The 21,172-nt window shown below is 43.6% G+C and overlaps 1 protein-coding gene and 1 long non-coding RNA gene across 3 annotated transcripts; one reads left to right on the forward strand and one right to left on the reverse strand.

Moving 5' to 3' along the window:
• Positions 1-8,665: 8,665 nt before the first annotated feature.
• irx5a (iroquois homeobox 5a) lies at positions 8,666-12,633 on the reverse strand. 2 transcript variants are annotated; one of them, XM_080458440.1, is made up of 3 exons: positions 11,911-12,633; positions 10,562-10,967; positions 8,666-9,924 (listed from the first exon to the last, which is right to left on the reverse strand). In XM_080458440.1, the coding sequence occupies exons 1-3, from the start codon at positions 12,166-12,168 to the stop codon at positions 9,215-9,217; spliced, it is 1,374 nt and encodes a 457-aa protein (XP_080314566.1). In that variant the 5' UTR covers positions 12,169-12,633; the 3' UTR covers positions 8,666-9,214. The 2 variants fall into 2 exon arrangements, with proteins under 2 accessions (XP_080314566.1, XP_080314567.1); XM_080458441.1 differs by having other exon boundaries at positions 11,926-12,601.
• A 2,142-nt stretch (positions 12,634-14,775) lies between these two features.
• Positions 14,776-18,793, forward strand: LOC308106598. Its single transcript, XR_013935160.1, has 4 exons — positions 14,776-14,815; positions 15,811-15,867; positions 16,341-16,451; positions 18,028-18,793. It is a non-coding gene; the product is annotated as an uncharacterized lncRNA (long non-coding RNA).
• Positions 18,794-21,172: the final 2,379 nt, after the last annotated feature.

Consider the following 21,172-nt stretch of genomic DNA (forward strand, 5'->3'; position numbering starts at 1 on the left):
AGGAAGGCACGGGGTGTAATCAAGTGTAAACATTCTATACAATGTTGAACGGAGAGATGCATGACCCCGGAGTTATGGGAAGCGGGCTGTGTGGAGGGGGGCCGGGCTTATTTAGCAAATATGTAGAAGTGCTTTTGACCCCACAGTGACCGATTCACAAACGCACGCAGACTCGCACTACCTCTCACCCCGCCGGTCATTAATCATCATTTGGGATGAGTGCAGGCCTTGTTTCAGCAGAATAATGGCATCCGCAAACACTTGTCTTTTTATTTTTCACCCCAGTGGGTACACTTCCAACGAGGACTGGGCATTTTTGTTGTTGACTCATCACTGAGAAGTTGTACTCTCGTGGTCTCTTTTTGAGGCTGGTGCACAGGGGGTCCGGGGGGAGAGCAGAAGAACTCCTGCAGATCTTGACCCCCCCCCCCCCCCCCCCCACTTGCTTTTCCCATAAAAAGTGATCACAGGCTGAAAGTTGAGTGTGTGTCCCTCGCAGCAGGTTTATTCACAATTCCAGTTCAACCTTTTATTAAACTGTCCATTGTGCTCCTGCTCTGTCCGCCGACCGACCGTCCACTTACATTCTCATGCCCATCAGGTCAGTCAGGTTAACAGCCAAAGGGAGGCAGCGATGAGGTGTGGGGGCGAGAGGAGGGGAATGTGGAGGAGGGCAACCCCTATCTCCCTACTGTCACTCTGGAGCCTGTGCAACACATTGGCAGAAAGAGAGAGAAGTATATACTACAACTGTTTGATGAGCAGCAGGGCAATAAATTCATTAATCATCATTATATGCCTCATCAAACTCTTTGCCAGCCTCTCCATGGGAGTTACACAAATTAGCCAGTGAAAAAAGCAGTAATTTTAGAGGAGCTAGGTAAGTGCTATTTGATTGCTTTCTTGAACAATGCTTCCCCTGACAAGCTAATAAATCAGATCTTTCTATGCTTAAAGAGCAGCTACTGTGAACCCAATCTGAGCTCGCCAAACACAAAAAAAAAGAAAGGAAAAAAAAAAAGAAAAGGAGACTGTGTGGGACAAGGGGTTTTACTACAGCCGAAGCTCTTTCACAGATTTGTTTTGGATTCCTCTTCTTTATTCTGCAACAAAGAGGCCCGGGTACAAAGCTTTTGATATCTGAATGAACTGCTGTTATGTCTCCAGATGCAACCGGGGGATTTTCTCATATTGGATCAAAATAACCTCGTGTTTGACTTGAGATGAAAAAAACCTGAGCCAATAGTGACCATATGGTGCAAAATTCAATTAGCTCGTCCTCCATCCCTTTCTTCAACCCCCCTTTACACACACACACGCACACACTTTCTTTCTCTTTCTTTAAACTTGTGCAGTTTTATACATATGAAGTGCATGGATTCACCTATAGCTGCAAACTGCAGGCTTTGCCGGCATAGAGTTGGGAGCTGGCAGGTGACACATACCTACTATGGCGACTATATCCTTCCATCCAGATGGCCATTCCATGCAAGACCAACAAATCATCCATCAGACTGGAAACGGCTCTTTTATTGAAAATGAGGTCAATAGCTGATTTGAGCCTGGTTTGCGGCCGGCCATGTTAGCCTTCTCCAGGTATTAGCAGCTTTCAGTGAGTGTGTGAGAGATGGGTGTCTCAGGTGGGAAGGGAAGCGAAGGGAAGTGGTTGGCGGAGGGGGGTGTTACGGGTGGTCTTTATCTGTTTAAAGCCCCTCTCTGATGAGATTACCTATTGGAGTTGGCTGTAAACCATGCTGTTAATCAGGGTGCAGCAGCCAGCACACTCCCACTGGCATGCAGCCACTGCTTGATTTTTTTATTTTTTTTTTTGGATTGGTGTCGGGGGCCTAGAAGAGAAAAAAAAAAAAGAAGAAGAAGGAACCACATATTTTTCATGCGTAATTATTTGCTAATGTCTGAAACATGCAGGTGTCATGGGCAAGCATTGACATGAACTAAAGACATCCATTTCCTTTCATGTTTATGTTTGGATTCAGCTGCCATCCAATTTGTTTCTTTTGAATGATTAAAACAAACCGAACAGCTCATTGAGTGGGGCATACCCAGTGCAGCCCATTGTGGTCGTTCTCCATTGGACAATTTTCAAGTTGCATTATCCGCAAGCGCAGGCACTTTGCTAAATTGGCGCCGGGACCTGATGTCACACTCGGTGTCCGGGAAACTTCCTCTCCCTTCGTGGCGTGGAGGTGAGGGCCAGTCTGGAGCAGAGTTTTGAATGAGTAGAGCGGCGGCGGCGGCGGAGGCGTCTCCTCGCTCCTCCTCATTAACGTTCTCTCCACACACGGCTGATCTGAGCTCAAAATAACTTGGGGAAGCTTGGAGAGGTGGGAGGTGAGGGGAAAGAAAAGCCTGTGCCCCCCGTTTATCTCCATCTTGGGAACTGATCCAATTAAGTGAGTGCCCATTTGCATCCATCAGACTACACCAAACTGGGAGGAAAAGTGGGAGGCGAGGCACAAAAACAAAAAAAAAGGGCCCAGCAGCCGGAGAAGGTCCATTTGTTGTGCAAGCTGGTTTAGAGAGGGTAAAGTGTCCCAGATGAGCAGTGGATAATGGTAATGTTACAGAAAGGTGTGAGTGCTCTTGTTTGAGCAAGCGCGTGTGTGTGTGTGTGTGTGTGTGTGTGTGTGTGTGTGTGTGTGTGTGTGTGTGTGTGTGTGTGTGTGTGTGTGTGTGTGTGTGTGTGTGTGTGTGTGTGTGAGCGGAGGCATTATAGCGGTCATTAGGACAGATATCTGTGTGGTAATGTGGAGCAGATGTTGAGAAGAAAGGGATCATTTAAAAAGGGCAAATGTAAATAAACAGTCAGGCAGCTTTGGTGCCCCTCCTCCCATGTGGACCCCGTGAAGTCACTGAAAGAAAACAGTTCATCAATCTTCTCCATGACTTATTAATGTTATAAAATTAGTTTGAAGGGCTTATCCCCAGTAAAGACTGACTGAAACAAAAATGAAGATATAATGAGTGTGGTTTAAAAACTTTTTTTTTTTTTTTTTGTAAGGTTGTGTCACAAAACACGAGCATTAGTGTTGAGGGACTGAGAGTGTGCTGAACCTGCTCACCTTCTGACCAGGAGGAGGGAGGACCGAGCTCTGCGGAGGATACAGACCCGGAGCTGTATGGACTCGCAGGAGGAAGAAGCTGCCGGTGTCTCCACCTCCAAGGACTGGATGCTCACACTTACTACTCTGTGGCTGTGCATACCTGAGGGCTTTGGCGTGGAAGTGACTATATGTTTCTTCCCAAGTCTGTGAATGTGTGGCGTGCGGGTGTTTGCATTTGTGTGTGCGTGTGTGTGCGTGCGTGCGTGCGCGCGCGTGCGCGCACATCACCTCCTTCAGGGCAGGGCAGAAACCCCCAGTGTGAGCACCAGTGAGCCCTTACATGGCCACTGAACACAGACCCTGTGCAGTCACAGGGTCAGAGGCTCACGCCACACTGCTGTCAGAGCAGATTGGTCAATGAGCAGTTCCTTTCAACAAGTCAAGGTGCTCTCAGAGTAGCGCTCTGTGTGTGTGCGTGCGTGTGTTTGACAACTTGTTTTCATAGTTACCATATCATAAACACTCTATATTCAACCTTGAATAATAATTATTTTTAAAACTATCTGCATTTTTTTTACATGATGAACAAATAATAACCTCCACCAGACGAAATAGGCCCTCTCTTTTTATTTGCCGCTGGATCTGAATCCCTCAGTTCTCCACCACAGCCCAACCCCGTGGCCTCTCTCAGGACTTCATAGTTCATCACTCTTCCTTAATGTTTTTTTTTTTTTTCCTCCCTTCTTCATAGAAATGTTTTATTTATGTTGGGGGGAAGGTCACTTAAAACATCTCGCAGCTGAAAATTACATGTGTAATCTCTCCCAGAGGACCTCTACGGAGAAATAGAAAAACAGTGTGTGAAGTGCAAAAAAACAGTAGTAAATCACTCTCTTGCCACCTTATCTGAGTCGCTTTACCGTGGCTTCCAGAGCGTTTTATAACCCCACTTAACACAATCATTGCTTGTGCCAAAAGGTTTGAAAAAGACATTTTTACCGAGAAAGTGTGGCTATGCCCACATACAAGTAATTTAATTTGAGGAATAATTGCTTGTTTTTGTTTTTTTAAGACGTGCCTCGTCTCTTCATGTATTGAAGACATGTTGACATGTTGCATCCCTAATTAGCTTTTCTCATTCAGGACACCATGAGAAGAGCAACTTGCTGCAGACAGCCATGCTGGAATTACTTTTATTATGATACAAAACCTGATCTCGTGTGAGCACCAGGACATGAACAATAATCACATCTCAAGACCTCAACATTAATTGTTCACTTTAGAAATAAGGACGTTGTTCTTTTCTTGTGGTTGGTGACATTTAAAATGCCATGACTAAAATTCTACTTTTTTTTTTTTCAAAAACATAATGAGTAACAACAACAACAAAAAAAGAAGTCCTGCACATTTTCACGTGAACTCTTCAACAAATATAACGCAGTCACGTGATTGAACTGCAGCTTTACACCACCAATTGTGGTTGTTTGGTGTTGCTATAACCTTTTTACTGCAACACACAATGAGCAGCTTTATGCTTACAGGTTTAGAAGTATCTGGAGAGATTGTCAATAATTTAAAGAGAAATAATGTGTCATAATGATTGCTCACTTCCAGCATGAGCAACAGATCCACTTCTGGTCTTCACAGATCTGGTGAATTCATAATTATTAAATCTCCTGAGGTCGAGCCAGTTCTAGAAAATATATATCAGGAGAGATTGTTCTAATATTCGTACGCCTGAAATGAGTGGTCCTAAATTCTGAAGTTATTAAAGAAATCTGAAGGATACCACGTTTAGATACAAAAACTGTAGTTGCAAGGTGTGTTTGAAGGGAAGAACAATCCAGGGGACAGAAATCTCAGCGGCCGTCTGCATTTCAGTCACGGATATGAGCCACCTCTTTTATTTCAGCTCTCTTTTATACCGCATTTGGCAGCGCTTGTTGCTGATCATACACCCCTTCTCTTCTCCTCTCCTCTCCTCTCTCCCTCTAGAATAATCTGTGCAGGTCAAGTACAGCGGGTGTCTATTTACACATTTGAGCTGAATTTGACCCCAACTCGTGGGGTTATGTGTTGTATCAGTCGGCTGTTTATAAGACGGGCCGTGGTCTCCGCTGAGTAATCCCGGAGTGATATTGAGGACTCTGTGTGTGTGTGTGTGTGTGTGTGTGTGTGTGTGTGTGTGTGTGTGTGTGTGTGTGTGTGTGTGTGTGTGTGTGTGTGTGTGTGTGTGTGTGTGTGTGTGTGTGTGTGTGTGTGTGTGTGTGCGCGTGCATCAACAGGTTTTGGTTTCAGCATGTGGTCTGACATACAGTAGCATCTGAGAGGTCTTTTTGATTTTTTTTTTTTTTACGACGACTGTCCAGTGGCAGGTGTCTAATCTGTTTGGTCCAGAGCTCCCAAGCGTCTTTGCCCCTGCAGCAAATCTCCTGCCAAACTACCGAGCAGCGGTTTGTGTTTCACGGTGTTAAATCAGAGATGGGTCATCAGATCTGATGTAGATTATCGAACAGAAGAAAAAAAGAAATCCCTTTGCGTTCAAACAATAAAAATCACATTTCTGTCTTCCCAGGCTTTTGCGAGCTTGATCTTTCCCACTTTGACGTCATATGTTGTGCGTAAAATCATTTAGTTCATGTGGCACAGAGAACATTGCACCTTATGTTTTCCTAAACACCGAACGCAAAAACAAAAAAAAAAGAAGAGAAAGAAAAACGTTAGGTAAAGTGTGGATTACGCACCTCAGCCTGTGATGAACCCGCGCTGCAGGCTGCATGGATAATTACAATAATAAAGAAAAATTATACGAGACCACAGATGCCAGCCTTAAACTGTCTCTTCATTAGATCCTGCCCTTCCCAAAGGTGTCGAAAACAAACACGAAACCTCGGTTTACCCTTGTTATTCGTTAGACTTATCCACTATTATTATACTATTGTATTTCAGTTTCCCCGGTGGCAGCATGAAGCACACCTACATGTATTTGTTGAGCAAATAAATGAATATAGTCAATGCAGCAGTAGTTTGCAAATAATCCTGTCACTTCAAAATATCGATTACTTTGCCATCATTAAAAACACTGTTTGAATATTAATTCGATTTCAGATGGTGAAACATAAAAACCACATTGTCCTCACACAGTGATATTTAGCTGTTCATTTTGTAGATTTTTAATTAGGCATCAGTCGCGGCCTTCAGAAGCCTCTTATAGCCAAGGGCCTTTTATTTTTCGTTTAAGAAAAAAAAAAATCATTTAATTAATATGACGGCAATAAGTAGAAGCAATTTTCTCCCCCTCAAATCTGCTGGTGAACGCTCAACAGTAACAAAGTCGGAGTGAAGGGTGCAGACCTTATCCTCCTCTTTTCTCTTCTGTTTCTTCTCCTGTCGGATTATTTTCCCCGTTTTCACACGTGGGAACCGTTTCACCCCTGCTTAGTATTCTCACATTGTAGCGATCCCAACAATGAACCGACACGCCATTCAAAGTGGAGGGGTGTGTGTGTGTGTGTGTGTGTGTGTGTGTGTGTGTGTGTGTGTGTGTGTGTGTGTGTGTGTGTGTGTGTGTGTGTGTGTTGGGGGGGGGGGGGGGGGGGGGGGGGGGGGGGGGGGCGCCGGGGAACCAAGTTGTATAAAGTTGCAGAGGATCTCCCCTTTAGGCGATCATGGCTCTGATGAAGAGCTGCGGATTCTCCCGCTCCGCTTCCTCCAGTAATCTGGGGTTAATTAACTGTCTTTTATCGCACCCCGAAATAGAGCAAGTATCATCAAAGATCAGATATTTATATTTTGAAATGGATTTTATTTTATTTTTTCAAATCTTTTATATATAAAAAAATATGGTGTTCATGCTTTGTGTTATAATTTTAATATGCATATACTATTAAATGTTTGCATAAAACACATGTATTTATATTCATATGACTAATATTCAATTGTTATGATTTGTAGATAAATCATAAACGCTGAAGTTAAGAAAAAATTAACAACATATCCCTTGTCAAATGTTAAATAGTTATATTTGTCATTCGGAATGTATGTTGTAATGTTTTAAATATTAAAAAAAAAATCTCTCAGTGATTTGTTCCTATCCTCAAACGAGCGCACACATGTAAATAAATACAAATAATAAAATGGAGATAAAGGCCTTTAACATAAAAACGTCCATGTATTTACCCATCGCATCAAATCAGGTGATTTACGCGGCACACTTTGCTGCTTTACTGTCCCTGAGAAGCATTTTCCTTCAATCAATGGCTAAGAAAACAACGCGATTTCTAATAAAACTCTAATGCTCTCTTAGGGGACATTGCGTGGAGCAGTCGAGTCCCCCCGGGATCTGCCCGGAGTGAGAGAGAAAAAAAAATCATAATTATGCTATTTAGCCGGCTGATGTGTCGCAATCACTGCTCCAGCACACTCTGTCAGATTAAAATAGAGGGCCTGGAATAGAGGACATTAAGGCTAAGGGAATTACAGAAACCTCAGGGGAGATTTCAAACTGGGGAAGGGGGAAAGTAAACTATAGAGATTAATGGCAGCCATAAACAAGATCATGCTGTCCCACCTCGGTGGAGGGCAACAATAACGACATTAATAATAAAAAATAATTGTTATAATTCAGGGCCCTTTAAATACCACACACGAAAAACATCCTCATTTATAGTTAAAATGTAAATGTTGAGAGGGAAAGTTAGTTAATAATTAATTTGGTCCACAATTGTTAATAATAATAATAATAATAATTATTATTATTATTATAATTATTATCATTATTATTATTATTATTATTATTATTATTATTATTATTATTATTATTATTATTAATATTATTGTTTGTATCTTGTCAGAGTTGCCATAATCCTCATAATAACTGTGATCAGTGTGTGTGCCCCATTGGCTTCACTTGGTGTCTGTGTGTGTGTGTGTGTATTGTTTTTTTTTTCCTTTTCTTTTTTTCACGAGGCCATTTGATCTGGGATGGGTTTCCGTGACGGATTAACAGAGTCCCACCACCTTCCCACCCCCCTCTCCCGAAATTAGGAGCAAGTGTGACACCTACCTGCAGGAGTTGGAAGAGTTTAGAGGACCGTGCCTGGCTACCGGCTACACAGTATCACAATAATCCCCCCCTCTGCTGTGTTGCATGACAGCAATCTCCCTTTTTCTGACTCCAAACAGCAGTGTTTCACATCCAACGCGCCATTAAAGAGGCTCTCCATTAATGACATATAATAGGGCAGTATGTTCTCAATGCATGGTCGAGTCCCTTTTAACAGCTTTGCCACGCCTTTTGGAAAATAGTAATGAGGTATAAATTTGGCATAAAATCGAGCTCATTACAGGGGTTCACCACCTGATTGCTCTGCATAAAACACGATAGGTAATTGGGTTAAATGACTGTGCCTTGCTGTTGTTATTATATCAATATCCACTCTCCAAAAACGTGCTCAAGTAAAAAAAAAAAAAAAAGGGGGGGGGGGGAGGAGGCCCTGGGTGCACCTTTAAGAAGAAGAAAAAAAAAACCTCATGGTCAAGAGCCACCTATTGAAATACCATGTTGTGGTTTCAAAAAATTTGATCCATATAATCCATTTAAATATTGGCACCGACAAAAGAACGACCCCTTTTATTGTTTTTGATAATCCAGCATCCTTTGGTTAAATTCAGGCCTTTTCCGTCAAGTTTGTGAGATATTTCACTGCCACAATGAATATATATATATTTTAAATAAAGCAACCATGGAAACATCTGTCAGTGTGAAATTGAATAAAATATTTCCTCCAAATTAACTGGCCTTGAAACACTTTAAACACATGTCAGGCTCCCACAAATAATCGCTGCACAAGTATATATTTTTTCTCCATAATTTACTTCAAAGATAGTGTGTTGTCCATTTTAAATACAAAAATGCTACATTAAATATACATGTTAGTCTTTAATACAAATAGACTCAGGCGGCTGCAGCGATTAAGACCATTCATGTTACACTTTAGGATTAACCATTCAGAAACTAATAAGCATTTACTCAGAAAATAACTGTTCTCAGAATTTGCTTCATCATTGTTCTTTGTCTCTTTTTTTTCCTTAACGCAACAACAAAAAAAATAAATAAAAGTCCGCGGTGAGTGGAAAATATTCAGGTATTAAATGTTTGACATACCTTTCTTTAGTTCATAAGGGGAGTCTTTACAAAGATCTACCTGCGTTTGGCCTCTGACTTTCTGGCTCTCTCTTACCAAAGCCTCTGCTCTATTTAACACAGTCTGGTTTAATCCATTGAAATGTGCCGTGGAGCCCGTGGTTACCGAGCCGTGGTTACTGTGGAGGTGTCCAAAACTGCCACCATAGTTCGTGTAGCCGGGGTAGAAAGGGGAGGTGTAGTACAGAGGCCTGGAAAGGACCGTGCTGTTGGGCAGCGGGCACTGAGGAGAGGACCGCGACGGAGATGCGCCGCTGGCCATTACTGCGCTCTGACCCAAACCGGGGCACTGCTGCGGCGCGTCTCCGCTGCCCTTACACCTGTCTGAGGACGTGGCGATCTCTGCGAGGGACCACAGTTTGGGTTTGGGGGCCGAGGGGGGCGAGTGGATAACAGAGGTCACGTTGCTGGTCACCGTACCCGGTGCATGGCTCAAATCTGACGGTTTGTCTTGTTGCGCAACGGCCTGGCTCCCCCGGGGCACCGCCGAGGGAGACGAGGTGGTGGGTTTCGCGGAATCCGCCAGCAACTCTGTAGTCCGCTCCTCCTGCTCCTTTAACTCCGAGTCGCTCAGAAGGGGATCCGTGTCTTTGCCATGGTTTTCTTCTTTAAATCTCTCACAGCCTAGGTCTCCTGGGTTCAGCAGTTTGTGATCTGAAGCACAAATAAAGAATGGAGTTACTGACAAGTAAGCACAGAAATAAAATATTGATAAAGTTTAAAAAATATTAATATTATTAAAATACTTCACATGCAAACTGAAAAATGCTGATGAAAATTGAGCTACTTATGCATATTCCCCACTCACTAATTTGTGACCTGTAACAGTGAAATGCTCTCTACAAATATGAAATAAAACCAACGCGAAATAAAAAAGTCTGAGCATGCACTGAGCCCGTAATTTGGATTCAGAAATGTATTTTCCGCATTAAATGTCACCTTATCATTAGCTGTGATAATACGCCTCGAACAATAATGATAATATAAAGGCAATTTAAGCCGGATCCCCAGCTCAGTTCACCAGCTGTATCCTTATTATGCAGTTAAAGATAAATTGACTGCTAAACACTTTGCGTCACCAGCAATTTCAGCCCCTGAGAAGTCAAACGAGGGGAGTTCAAGGTGATTATTATTTAAAGCAATTGTCCCATTATAAATAATATACCACCATTAACCAGCAATCAATTTTGCACCCTGAGTGGAAACGACTGCGATGAAAAATTGATGATTTTTTTTTTTGTGCTTTTTTTTTTTTTTTCCCTCCCTCTCCCTTCCTCCCCGCACCACCGACCTGCTTCTGTGTCTGTGGAGTCTCCCTTGTCTGTGGGTTTATTTGGCTCATCGTCATCGTTTTTCTCCAGATCGATATTCTCGTCCTCCTCCTCGTCCTCGCTGCGGTTCCGTGGGGTCCAGGTCATCTTGTTCTCCTTCTTTAGCCTCCTCCTGGCGTTGGCGAACCAGGTGGACACCTGGGTGAGGGTCATCTTGGTGATGATGGCCAGCATGATCTTCTCCCCCTTGGTGGGGTAGGGGTTTTTGCGGTGCTCGTTGAGCCAGGCCTTCAGGGTGGCGGTGGCGTCCCGGGTTGCGTTTTTACGGTACGCCGGGTCACCGTAAGGATAGGTGCCCAGGGGTGCTGCGTAAGGGTGGTATCCTATCGACCCGGCCATACCCGTAGTGTGATCATAAGGGGAACTCTGGAATGGAAATAAATACATGCATGAATTTAAAGAAAAGTATTGAAAAAAGTTTTTTTCTTGCAGAGATAAATATACATATATATATATACATATGTATATAATGTCCTTTAGGCACACAGACATAAACACACAGGTTACGCGCACACGCGCGTGCACTGTGACATCTGCACACAAGCTTGTACACACAAATATTCAAGCCTAAATGCAGCACGTCGAGTTTGAAGCTTATGGATATATGGAACTTGATTAAATATTTAAATTAGTTATTTTTTTGGTTCTATACAATTAAAACAAAAACAAAAAATGTCGTGACCTCAGTGTGCAGCGGCTTTTCCCCTCTTCATTAAACCGATGCCATTCAGTGGTGGTGATAACCTAATAACATTATGCACGGTGGGCCTGACAGTCTTTTTCTTCTTGCCTCTTCTGCTGGGATCAGTCTTTATATGTACTAGGCCTGTACGTAGAGCAACGTGCTGCCATGAGATCAGTTACAGAATATACCAAAAAGAGAAGCAAATATAAAATGTCCTTTGTCCCTTTTTTTCGGGAGTTTGAGCGCCTGTGTTTCACAGCTGGCTCAAGCAATCGACAATAAAAGCAAATACGGCCACTTAAACTGCCATAACTCGGCGCGTCGCAGTCGCTCATGAGCGTAAACACTTCGACAACACAGAGAACCACTTTCTGATTCGAGTATATATTTTACTCTTGTGGCAAAATAGCAAGGCACTTTGTTAAATTGAGTTTGTTTACTCCCCGTGTTTTCCAGACCTGACATTCGGTAATATTATCTCCATGCACTCCTCGGTGACGCACATTTCTTCCTGATGGCTTTGGCTCAGACCGCACAGCAGACACCCGATGCCACTATAACGAGTTAATTCCTTCTTTTTTTTTTTTTTTTTTTTTTTTGCCTCCTATTAGATTGAATAATCACCTTCAGTTTACTCACCACGTACGAGGTGAATGTGGCAGCTGCCGCCGCGTCTGCACTGTATGGCAAGTGGGAGTTGTAGCCTGGCGAGGCGCTGGTGAAAGCGGTAGATCCAGCATAGGGCGCAAACGCAGATCCCGAAGAGGATCTCCCAAGTTCCTCGGTTCTGGGTCCCGAAATGACGCTGGTGCTGTACGCGGGGCACGAATACAGGGCTAAAGATGCGGACGGCTGGTACAAGTAGCCCTGAGGATACGCCATGCTGGAGCCCGGAGAGTGTCAGCCACTTAACTTGCGCACTTTCCCCGCTTTATGTTCTCATGCGCTGCTGTCGGAGCGCATAGAAGCTGTGTGTCTGCAGACCCGCTGCCTGTCCCCCCTTCTTAATGACAGTGATGAAGGCAAAAAGTAAAAGAGTTTGGGGGAAAAAAAAAAAGGAGAGCTTGGATGTTGGGTGGATTGTTATTATTTTTGCTCGCTGCCAGCCACTGAGCCAGTGTCCGTCGGAGGTTTTTGTTTTTCTGCTGCTCCCTTATCTGGGTTGCACCGTCGCTCTCATGCCAGTGCAGAAGTTTTTTTTTTTTGCCCGTCGGACGGGGGCTTTGCTTGGGAAAATGTCCTGCCAAGATGCTAAGTTGGAAATTGAGGATCCTGACGCCTACTACGCTGCACAGTACGCTCCTCCTCTCGGGGTGTAGTCACCGAAGGAAAAGGCAAGCTTATGCTGGGTAACCAATAGCCCTGCCCAAATCCATGCTCTCTCTCTCTCTCTCTCTCTCTCTCTCTCTCTCTCTCTCTCTCTCTCTCTCTCTCTCTCTCTCTCTCTCTCTCTCTCTCTCTCTCTCTCTCTCTCTCTCTCTCTCTCTCTCTCACACACACACACACACGCACGCACCTCTTCCTTCTCTCTTTCTCTTTCTTTCTCTCTCTCTCTCTCTTCCTTCCCCTTCACCCCTCCCTCCTCCCTCTCTCGCTCTTTCTCTCTCTCTATCTCTCTCTCTCTTTCTCTCTCTCGCGTTAACTAACAATCTTTCTCATTCTCTATTTCTCTATTTTTTCCTCCCTAACAAGGCGCGTTGCAGTAAGTCTCAAGTGCGTCTGCAGCCCCCCTTTTGGATGGCGACATCACGCGAGTCTGTCAACTCCTAACTTTCTTCTTTTTTTTTTTCCTTCCGAAGCCGTCACTTTCACACTTGATCAATAACAAATCGGCTGCTGGGTGCCATGATGCGGCGCAGGCAAGATACCGCCAGGGATTTAGAGAAAAGGCGCACCACTGCAGAGCACGCTTTTTCTTTTTCTTTTTTGGTTTGTTCTTCTTTTCATTGTGCGTAAAACAAAGTCGTCATTTTAAATACGTGCGTTAAATCTGCAGAGTGATGCACCGTGATCCCCGGGTGCTTTGCGTTAAGATCCGCAATGGGTGCTTCAAATGGATTTACCTCTGTCGTGCACGTCGAATTTCTAACGCCGGGTGAATGTTGCGTTGGTAAGATAGAAGAAGAGCGAAAAGTTACAAAAGTAAGATGGCGCAAACGGCGCTGACCGGGCGTATGTGTCAACGTGCTTTTTTGTGCGCAAACGAACTTTTTCTTGTTTTAAATGTTTTGATTGGAGCGTGCGGTTTGTGTGCGCTCGATTTACTCTGGCGACGGCTTAATAGTTTTTACAATAGATCCTGGAATAAACCAGTCAGATACGCGCTCCCAGAAAGTCATAAACCCTCCAGCCAGGACAGATTAGTGACATCTACACCAAATCCGCCTGGACCAGTGAGTGTAATCTCATATGATCACTGCAGATAGCGATCTTTGCTAAAAATACTGAAGCATTTAATGTGTCACTGTTATCAGTAATTGCGTTATTGGATTTTTATACCTGTGATGTGTTTATTATTGGATCGCCTGCTGCATTATTCTTATACTCATTATAATCATTATTTTGATTATTAAATGATTTTTTAAAACTCTGAACGACTAACGCACTTAAAAAATTATTTACAGGCTTTTACAAATATTATTCACCCTGTTTGAAACATCTGAAAGCTCTTTTCATTCTGATGATTGACTCTCTAGTTCAAGTCTCAGATAAGCCGAAAGGGATCGCTGTAGGCGCTGCTAAAGCGTATGTGTGTTTGCGCACACACTGTCACGTGTTCCTGACGCTCTGAAAACCTCCGGAGAGCTGAGAATGATGACGCTCCGTACAGTGGGAGCAGACTTTAAGGAAAGAGAGAGAGAGAGAGAGAAGTGAAAATATGGAAGAGGAGGAGGAAAAGGGGGCGAGGGGTGGGTGTGCACGAAGCGACCCTACAGTACAGTCTAATCAGATGACAGTGATACGATGAGACCCTGTGTTCTGCAGCCTCCTGTAGTGTTTAGACAATCAAAGTAATTACTGGAACTTTTCTCATTACGGTGGTTGAGCTGCAGTGGTGGTGGTGTGTGTGTGTGTGTGGGGGGGGGGGGGGGGGGGGTGGGGGGGTTGAATCTTCAAGTTGAGATGATCATTTTTATTTATTTAAAAAGTAAACAACAAAAAAAGAGTACTTTTTGCGCAGTTTTATTTTTACAATGCTGAAGCATGATCGTCATCAACAACTACATCAAAGAAACCCCTCGTATCTTAAAATGTACATTCTAAACGCAGAATGAGTGAAATTCCTAACTTTGGTTATTTATAGTGTGGGATAGGCGATGTGTGTGAGGTTTTTTTTTTGTTTTTTTTTTGACGGCCTGAGATGAAATGTTTGTGTCATGTGTCCCCCGTAATGCGTTTTTGGTTCAGAGTCGCTCTCCCCAAGTAGGAGGAGGACCCATAATTTGAGATCACGGAGCCTATAATAGGAGTAGGGTTATGGCAACTGCTACCGCCTCTCAGCACAACACTGATAAAGGAGGAGGTGGAGGTGAGTACAGTTTTGCTCATTTGCGCTGTTTATGTAGAGATCCGTTCTGAGGTCTTTTTTTGGATGCGTAAAAGTGGGCTGTCCTCGCAATATTCACATCCCGACCTAAATGTGTATGCTTGGTGGTGTGACATCGTCTAACTTTGCCTCTTCCCTATTCGCTACCGCTTCTTCTCTCCTCTTTTTTTTTCCTCCCTTCGCTGGGACCCCGCTTTTGACGCATGAAAACGGCTTTATGTGGCAAAGAAGAAGTGAATGAAAGATGATGCATGCCACTTAAAAATGCCTGAGGGAGCGAGTGTAATCTAAATTGGATATAGAAGCTATTATTACACAACATTATGCGTCGTGGCGGACTAATTGCGCGGCTGGATGAGTTAAACAGTCAGTTAATGTCGAGTGGCGGGCAGGTTTCTTTTTTTTTCTTTTTTCCTCTGGAGCGCACAAGGTCAGCTGCACTGCTCCTAAAGCCTTTAGTGGTATACAGGAAAAAAATGCTTGAAGTATTCATGGGATTTTTAACCATTCTAAATCTGTGTCCTAAACCGATTAGTTGACACCAATTTTTCTTTGATGTATTAGCTGAGGGCTTTTGCCACTTGGAAGCCAATTGAAATTCAAAACAGTTTTCACTCCAAATGCTTTAGGGAGATCTGCTGCAAATAATGGATGTAATTTATTTTTGACCTTGTTTTTTTTTTTTTTCCCTCTCCTCAAAACGTGAGGGTTATTAAATGATTAAACATATGTGCACTATGGTACTTGACTAAACAACTGGCACGCAGCTATAATTAGGTATTATTAACACTATTATTAAAGCAATTGCAATTCCCACCTCTTTTATTTATGTACATTTTTTAATGTGACTGGCATGGCATGAGTTGTTACTGTATTTCTTTCTCTAATGTTACAGTTGCAATGTTGGTGCTGTTGTTTTCAAATTGCATTAAAAATAATAATTGATTATTTGTTTGTGTTTGTTTTGAATCATTTAGATTCATGTCCGGATGTCACCAAGCAGCGAAGTCCACTCAGCCTCCCAACACACACTTGTACATACAGCTCCACTCAATTTAATTTATTCATTTTTGAAGTAACATGAATACTTTTGCATATATAGTATGCTATAATAATAAAACTGTTCATCTCCTTATTTATTTGAAATATTAGAATAAATTCACAATTTCCCTTCTCTTTTTTAGGAATACTTTTTCTTTTTTAACAACTACTATGATTATGTAAATGTTTAATATTTGAACCACTCCATTAACAGCAACTCGTCCTAATTCAGGTTTGATGGCTTGATTTGACTTTTTTATGATTATATAATCTCCGTGAGGCACAATAGGGCGATACGGCTCTCATGAGAATCTATTTTTTTCTGATCTTCTTTTCTGTTCTAGTGATCTCTTCTTCTTTTATTGACCTGAATGAAGATGTATGGACTTAGTGTGTGTGTGTTTCCTCCTGATGGGATCTTTCTGCCCCCTCCTCTACCCCCCCCCCTACCCATCTCATCCACCAGCAGCCCTCTCTCCTGCTCTCCATGATCCCCGCAAGGCTGAATGGCAGGCCTCTGGATTGGCTAAGTGATGAAATGATGACCCTATTATGAGAAGCGATTCCAAAATGAGAGGTATCAGACAAAGATTGCGCCGCCTCTCCCACTGCCACGACGTCTTTCCGCACCGCGCTTCCAGCCGCGCAGATGATGATTGATTCGCTCAAGATGGATCACAGGAAGCAGCACCCATTGATTTTCTGTGTTTTTATCAAAAATATATATTTACAGTTGTATCTATAGGGCACATCCAGGCTAACCCTAAGCCCCATTTGCCAAATGGGGGATGGTATGAAATTGATAATTCCCCCTTTTCTGAGATAAGACGGATGACCTGAAGTATTATTTCAGAAATGCGTCAATACGCTGAGTGACTAAATGAATATTGATTGAATATAATGAAGCCTGAGTGTGAATATGAGCTTTTTCAGAGGCCTTGTAACAGACTCCACTGTCAGCATCTATATGAAGGGATGTCAGACCTCCTCTGACTGAGTGTTTTATAGACATGCGAGTACAGCTGGGGACAAAACAAATCTCATGTTAGTGAATATCACAGATGGTGAATCCACATACTCGGTATTCTCCGATGTGCCTCACCGGAGTGTGCCTGTACATTTTGATTCATGATCTGAGAGCTTGTGCGTCTGACTGTTGTCCAACCAGACCTATGGCTAAATAGTGTGTTTGTGTTTTGAAGAAGGTGCTATAGGTGCCATATGGTAATCATTTAAATCCCCCTACGGCTTAAACGCTGGCAGGGCACGTAGGAGGTGCTTCTGCAGCGCATTCACAAAAGGTAAAGTGATACAACATACAAATCAAATGACTACCAGAATGCTAAAACCACAGTGTGGGAGCTGTGCCCCAGATATTTGCACTGACTTAATCCAATTGAAATAGTATGAGTGAGTTGCAGGGGCTCCCAGGTCTGTTGCTCGCTTATGTATGTGATGCATAATAGAAGTTGACGAGGTTGGTGATAGATCACAGCCCAGGTAATGTAAACACATTAATCCCTCAGGGTTCATGTGCATGTTCTTTCTCTCCGTTTCTCTCGGTCTCTCTCACTCTCTCTCTTTCTGTCTCTCTCCCTCCCTGTGAGCCCCCCCCAGACCCCCCCTTGTCTCCTCCACCCCTCCATGTTCATCATCTTACCCTAAATGCGTTAGTGGAGCACAAACCAGAAGCAGCCTTAATCTGTCAACATGCCCTTTAATTGGAGGGAGAAAACAACACGTGCTCTCGGTTGTGCCATTCCTAAGCGCACATGCCAAAGAAACACGGAGTTCATGGAAGAAGTGATCCCGAGAGAGCGGGGCATAATTAAAAGTATCTTTTAATAGGCTTGTAATGCTGAGCCTGACTCTTGTTGCCTTAAGTAGAGGGTGAACTCTGTGGCTGGAGACGGACATGCAGGGGGGGGGGGGGCTTTTGCTGAGGGAGCCTGTAAACGATACATCTGCCTGGCCGTCATCAGACATGCAGTCTCTGCCCCTGGTCGCCAGTGCTCAGGACGACAACCATTCTCTGACCCCCCCACCCCCTCCATTTGGACACCTCAGCCTCGCCCCTGCTCCAATGTTCTTTTGTTCCCATTAAGGAGGACTCTCCTTCACAGCCTTAACTCATCTCCTACCTCTTCTTCCAGGGCCACTTTTGCAAGTTGTGTTCCACCTCCTACTCGCCCGCGCCAGCGAGAAGTGGGACCGAGGGGTTGATTTGGGGCCGGCTACACTGTAATCAAATGAGACTGCTTAGGGGAGAGGAGAAGGAGGAGGTGGAGTATTATGTTCTGTCGGGCATTCCACTGCAGCATTGTTGCTTTTTTGTTTTTGTCAGGGCAGGCTTTGAAGCTGTATCCCCTTACCTTTGTAGTCCCGGTAGCCATGTTTCATAAACACCGAATGGGAAACATCCTCAGCATTAGAAATTTAGATTGCTGCTTTTCCTCCTGCCACTAAGCATTCCGCACGTGCCCGGTCACATTCTCCCGTCTCCCGGTGCTGAGGTATTAGGTTTCCTTTCCCTCGTCTCTGATACATTTAAACATCTTACAATCAACTTCTTTCATGCGGCGTGTCGTGCATAATCTGTGGCGAAAACAATGCTAACATGGCTCTGCGGAACTAAAGTAGTCCACTGAGTTACTATTTTGTTTCACGACTATTGCGCTCATGTAAAACGCTTCCTCGGTTACTATTGAGAAGTTGCATATGTTCAATTCAGACTTTGTCTTGGTGATTGAGAGTGTATGATTAATATCGAGCTCAGCACTGCTATACTCCTTGCTTTGTATTACCACACAGGGAATTGGCAGTGCTCAGTTGTCTTTGTAGTTAACTGAAACTCTCAATGGGATAAAGTGTAATGTTATTCTAAATCTATCTTAACTCATTAAAACCCAAAGTGTTCAGCTCTGCTTCCCATATTTTATTGTCTCACCGCAGTCTTCTGCAATATACCGTGTTCTCGGGAGACTCATTTCACATGTAATTGAATATTTAAATGTCAAACACTGACAAGAATCATTGCAAAATAATGGAGTCACCCCCACATGAGGGCACTTTTATTAGACAATCTTCAGATACTACTTTAGTCATCTTCCCTGTGCTGCGCTGAGCCCCAGGTCTTCCTTCTCCTCTTCTTCTTTGAGTATCCGTTTTGTCCAACATCTGACACACTGCCCTGGGTGATTGAGCCTGACGTGGAAATCCAAAGCGGAGATGCTCTCTTTAATGCCTGACACCTGGTGCAGATTTGGAGGGGATTGCACTTCAGGTACCGTTTTACCTCTTCCACAATCCCAGAAAGTCCCTGAGGTATTTCCTTCTCTGTCCACGGCTGTGTTTGTTTCCACTCTTCCTCGCCACCCAGCTTCCCAGCCTCTGTCAGTCGGCCCCTGTTATGGGATTAGGGTGAGAAGGTGCTGAAATATGATGTCTATCATCCCTGTGATGCGTACACCTCCGATTTGTTCTGGCCTTATTTTTTAAAGCCTCAAAACTAATCGGGAGGATTCAAATCTATTGCAAATCTGTCATAGGTTTTCAATCAAACAAAGCTGGAGAGAAAAGTTCTCGTGACGCATTTGAGTCTGTTTTGAACTGAAAAGTTAACTTTCACATAATTGGATGTTTCTCACTTTGACAAAGAAAAATAGTAAATTCAGCCGGGATGACATTCTGAGGTCAGAAACGCCTCCCACTGCTAATAACATTAATTTCCTGATTTCACATATTTTTGTACCATGTTTCCGTCAGTTCCTGCTGTTTAGCAAAAGAACACCCGCTCCCACAACTGGACATGGCTGGGGAGTGTTGCTGCTCACCTTACAGCTTGCAGTCACATCTGCAAGCTGTGCTGGGACAGAATGGCCAGCCAACATAGACACTGCAAGGACATCAAAGGCTGGCAGCCCAGGCTGCACCACCTGAGCATGCTGATTGCAATGCACTGCAGTGTCACCTGACCTGGGAACCGAGAGGAGTTTGCCGTGCCAAGTGAATGTATTATACTCGGAAAGTTGAAAAATAGGTTTATTGTTGCTGGAGCATTATGTGATAAGTCTTGATTTTAAAGGATTTTTGTTTTGATGTGAACCTGGACCCCTAAATATACATAAAGATATATCATACCAAAACATTTTCTGGATAGCATATCAAATAGATTCAATATATAAGTTAATATATTGCATTAGTGAAGCACAAGCTCACTCGGTGAGCTTCATTGCCACCCTGTTTATGTTGACACATGCAACTCTCTCTTCGTGATGCAAATGCAATCTAAACATTAAGTGAAGGGAAGGCAAGCGTAGCCCATAAAGGCTGTGAGCTCCAAACACTTTGAACAGACAACTATCACTAATCACTCCCAGAGCACTGCGGCGTGTAATTACTCTGCCAAACGTTTGCCTTTCACAGCTTAGCACCGGGAGCCCTGACCCTGCGCTTCCCTGTCTGTCCTCACCACTGTGCATGTGGAAGGGGAGGAACCCCCCCCCCAAAAGAAAAATAAAAAATCTTCACCAAGGGGGTAGGCAAGCTGAGCACCCTCTCAATATTTGGAGAAAAAGTGGAGGAGGAAAAAGGGAGAGGGAGAAAGACAGGCAGGGGAGAAGGAGAGAGACGACTGAGGTTGATGCTTCCGGCTTTGTGGGAGCCCATTTAAACAGGCTTTGAAACCCTAGCCATCCGGAGATCAGAAATAGCCTTATTGACTGCATGGGCCCAGAAGTGACTGAGCACACAGGGTTCTTGGAGTTCACCCTTCTTCACCACTCAGAACAGGAGGGTGGGAGAAGGTGGTGGTGGGGGGGTGGCATCGCTTGCTAAGGCCATCTACAAAGACTCTGAACATTAATTTTACATCAGGAGAGAGAGAGAATAATATTTTTCTAGCTATTTTTAGCCCCCTGAGGTCACATCTCCATTGTGGTTGTATAATTTCTTTGTTTTGTTTTTACTTTTTTTGAATGCCAGGCATTTAATTTTCTTCACTCTCCTCTGCTTCAGTCTTATTTATTGATATTAGTGATGCGGCCGTCACTCTGAAATGTGATCGGTCTGGGTGAATGCTGATAAGATGACACAATGCAAATATAAAGTGTGGGGAGGGATGGCGCCCTGGAAAGCAGGTTAACGGGTTTTGTAGGGACTGGCATTCCCGTAATGACTTTTAGTTGGATTTCACAGGGTGCTTCTGATCTCCTTCAGTGACAGGGAGCCTTTACAAGAGGACGGGCATGACACTGCCCCTCGTAATAACGCCTATACACATCTGTATATGCCAAAAGA

This window comes from Lipophrys pholis (assembly GCF_963383615.2).
Source record: "Lipophrys pholis genome assembly, chromosome: 2".
NCBI classification, from domain to species: Eukaryota; Metazoa; Chordata; class Actinopteri; order Blenniiformes; family Blenniidae; genus Lipophrys; species Lipophrys pholis.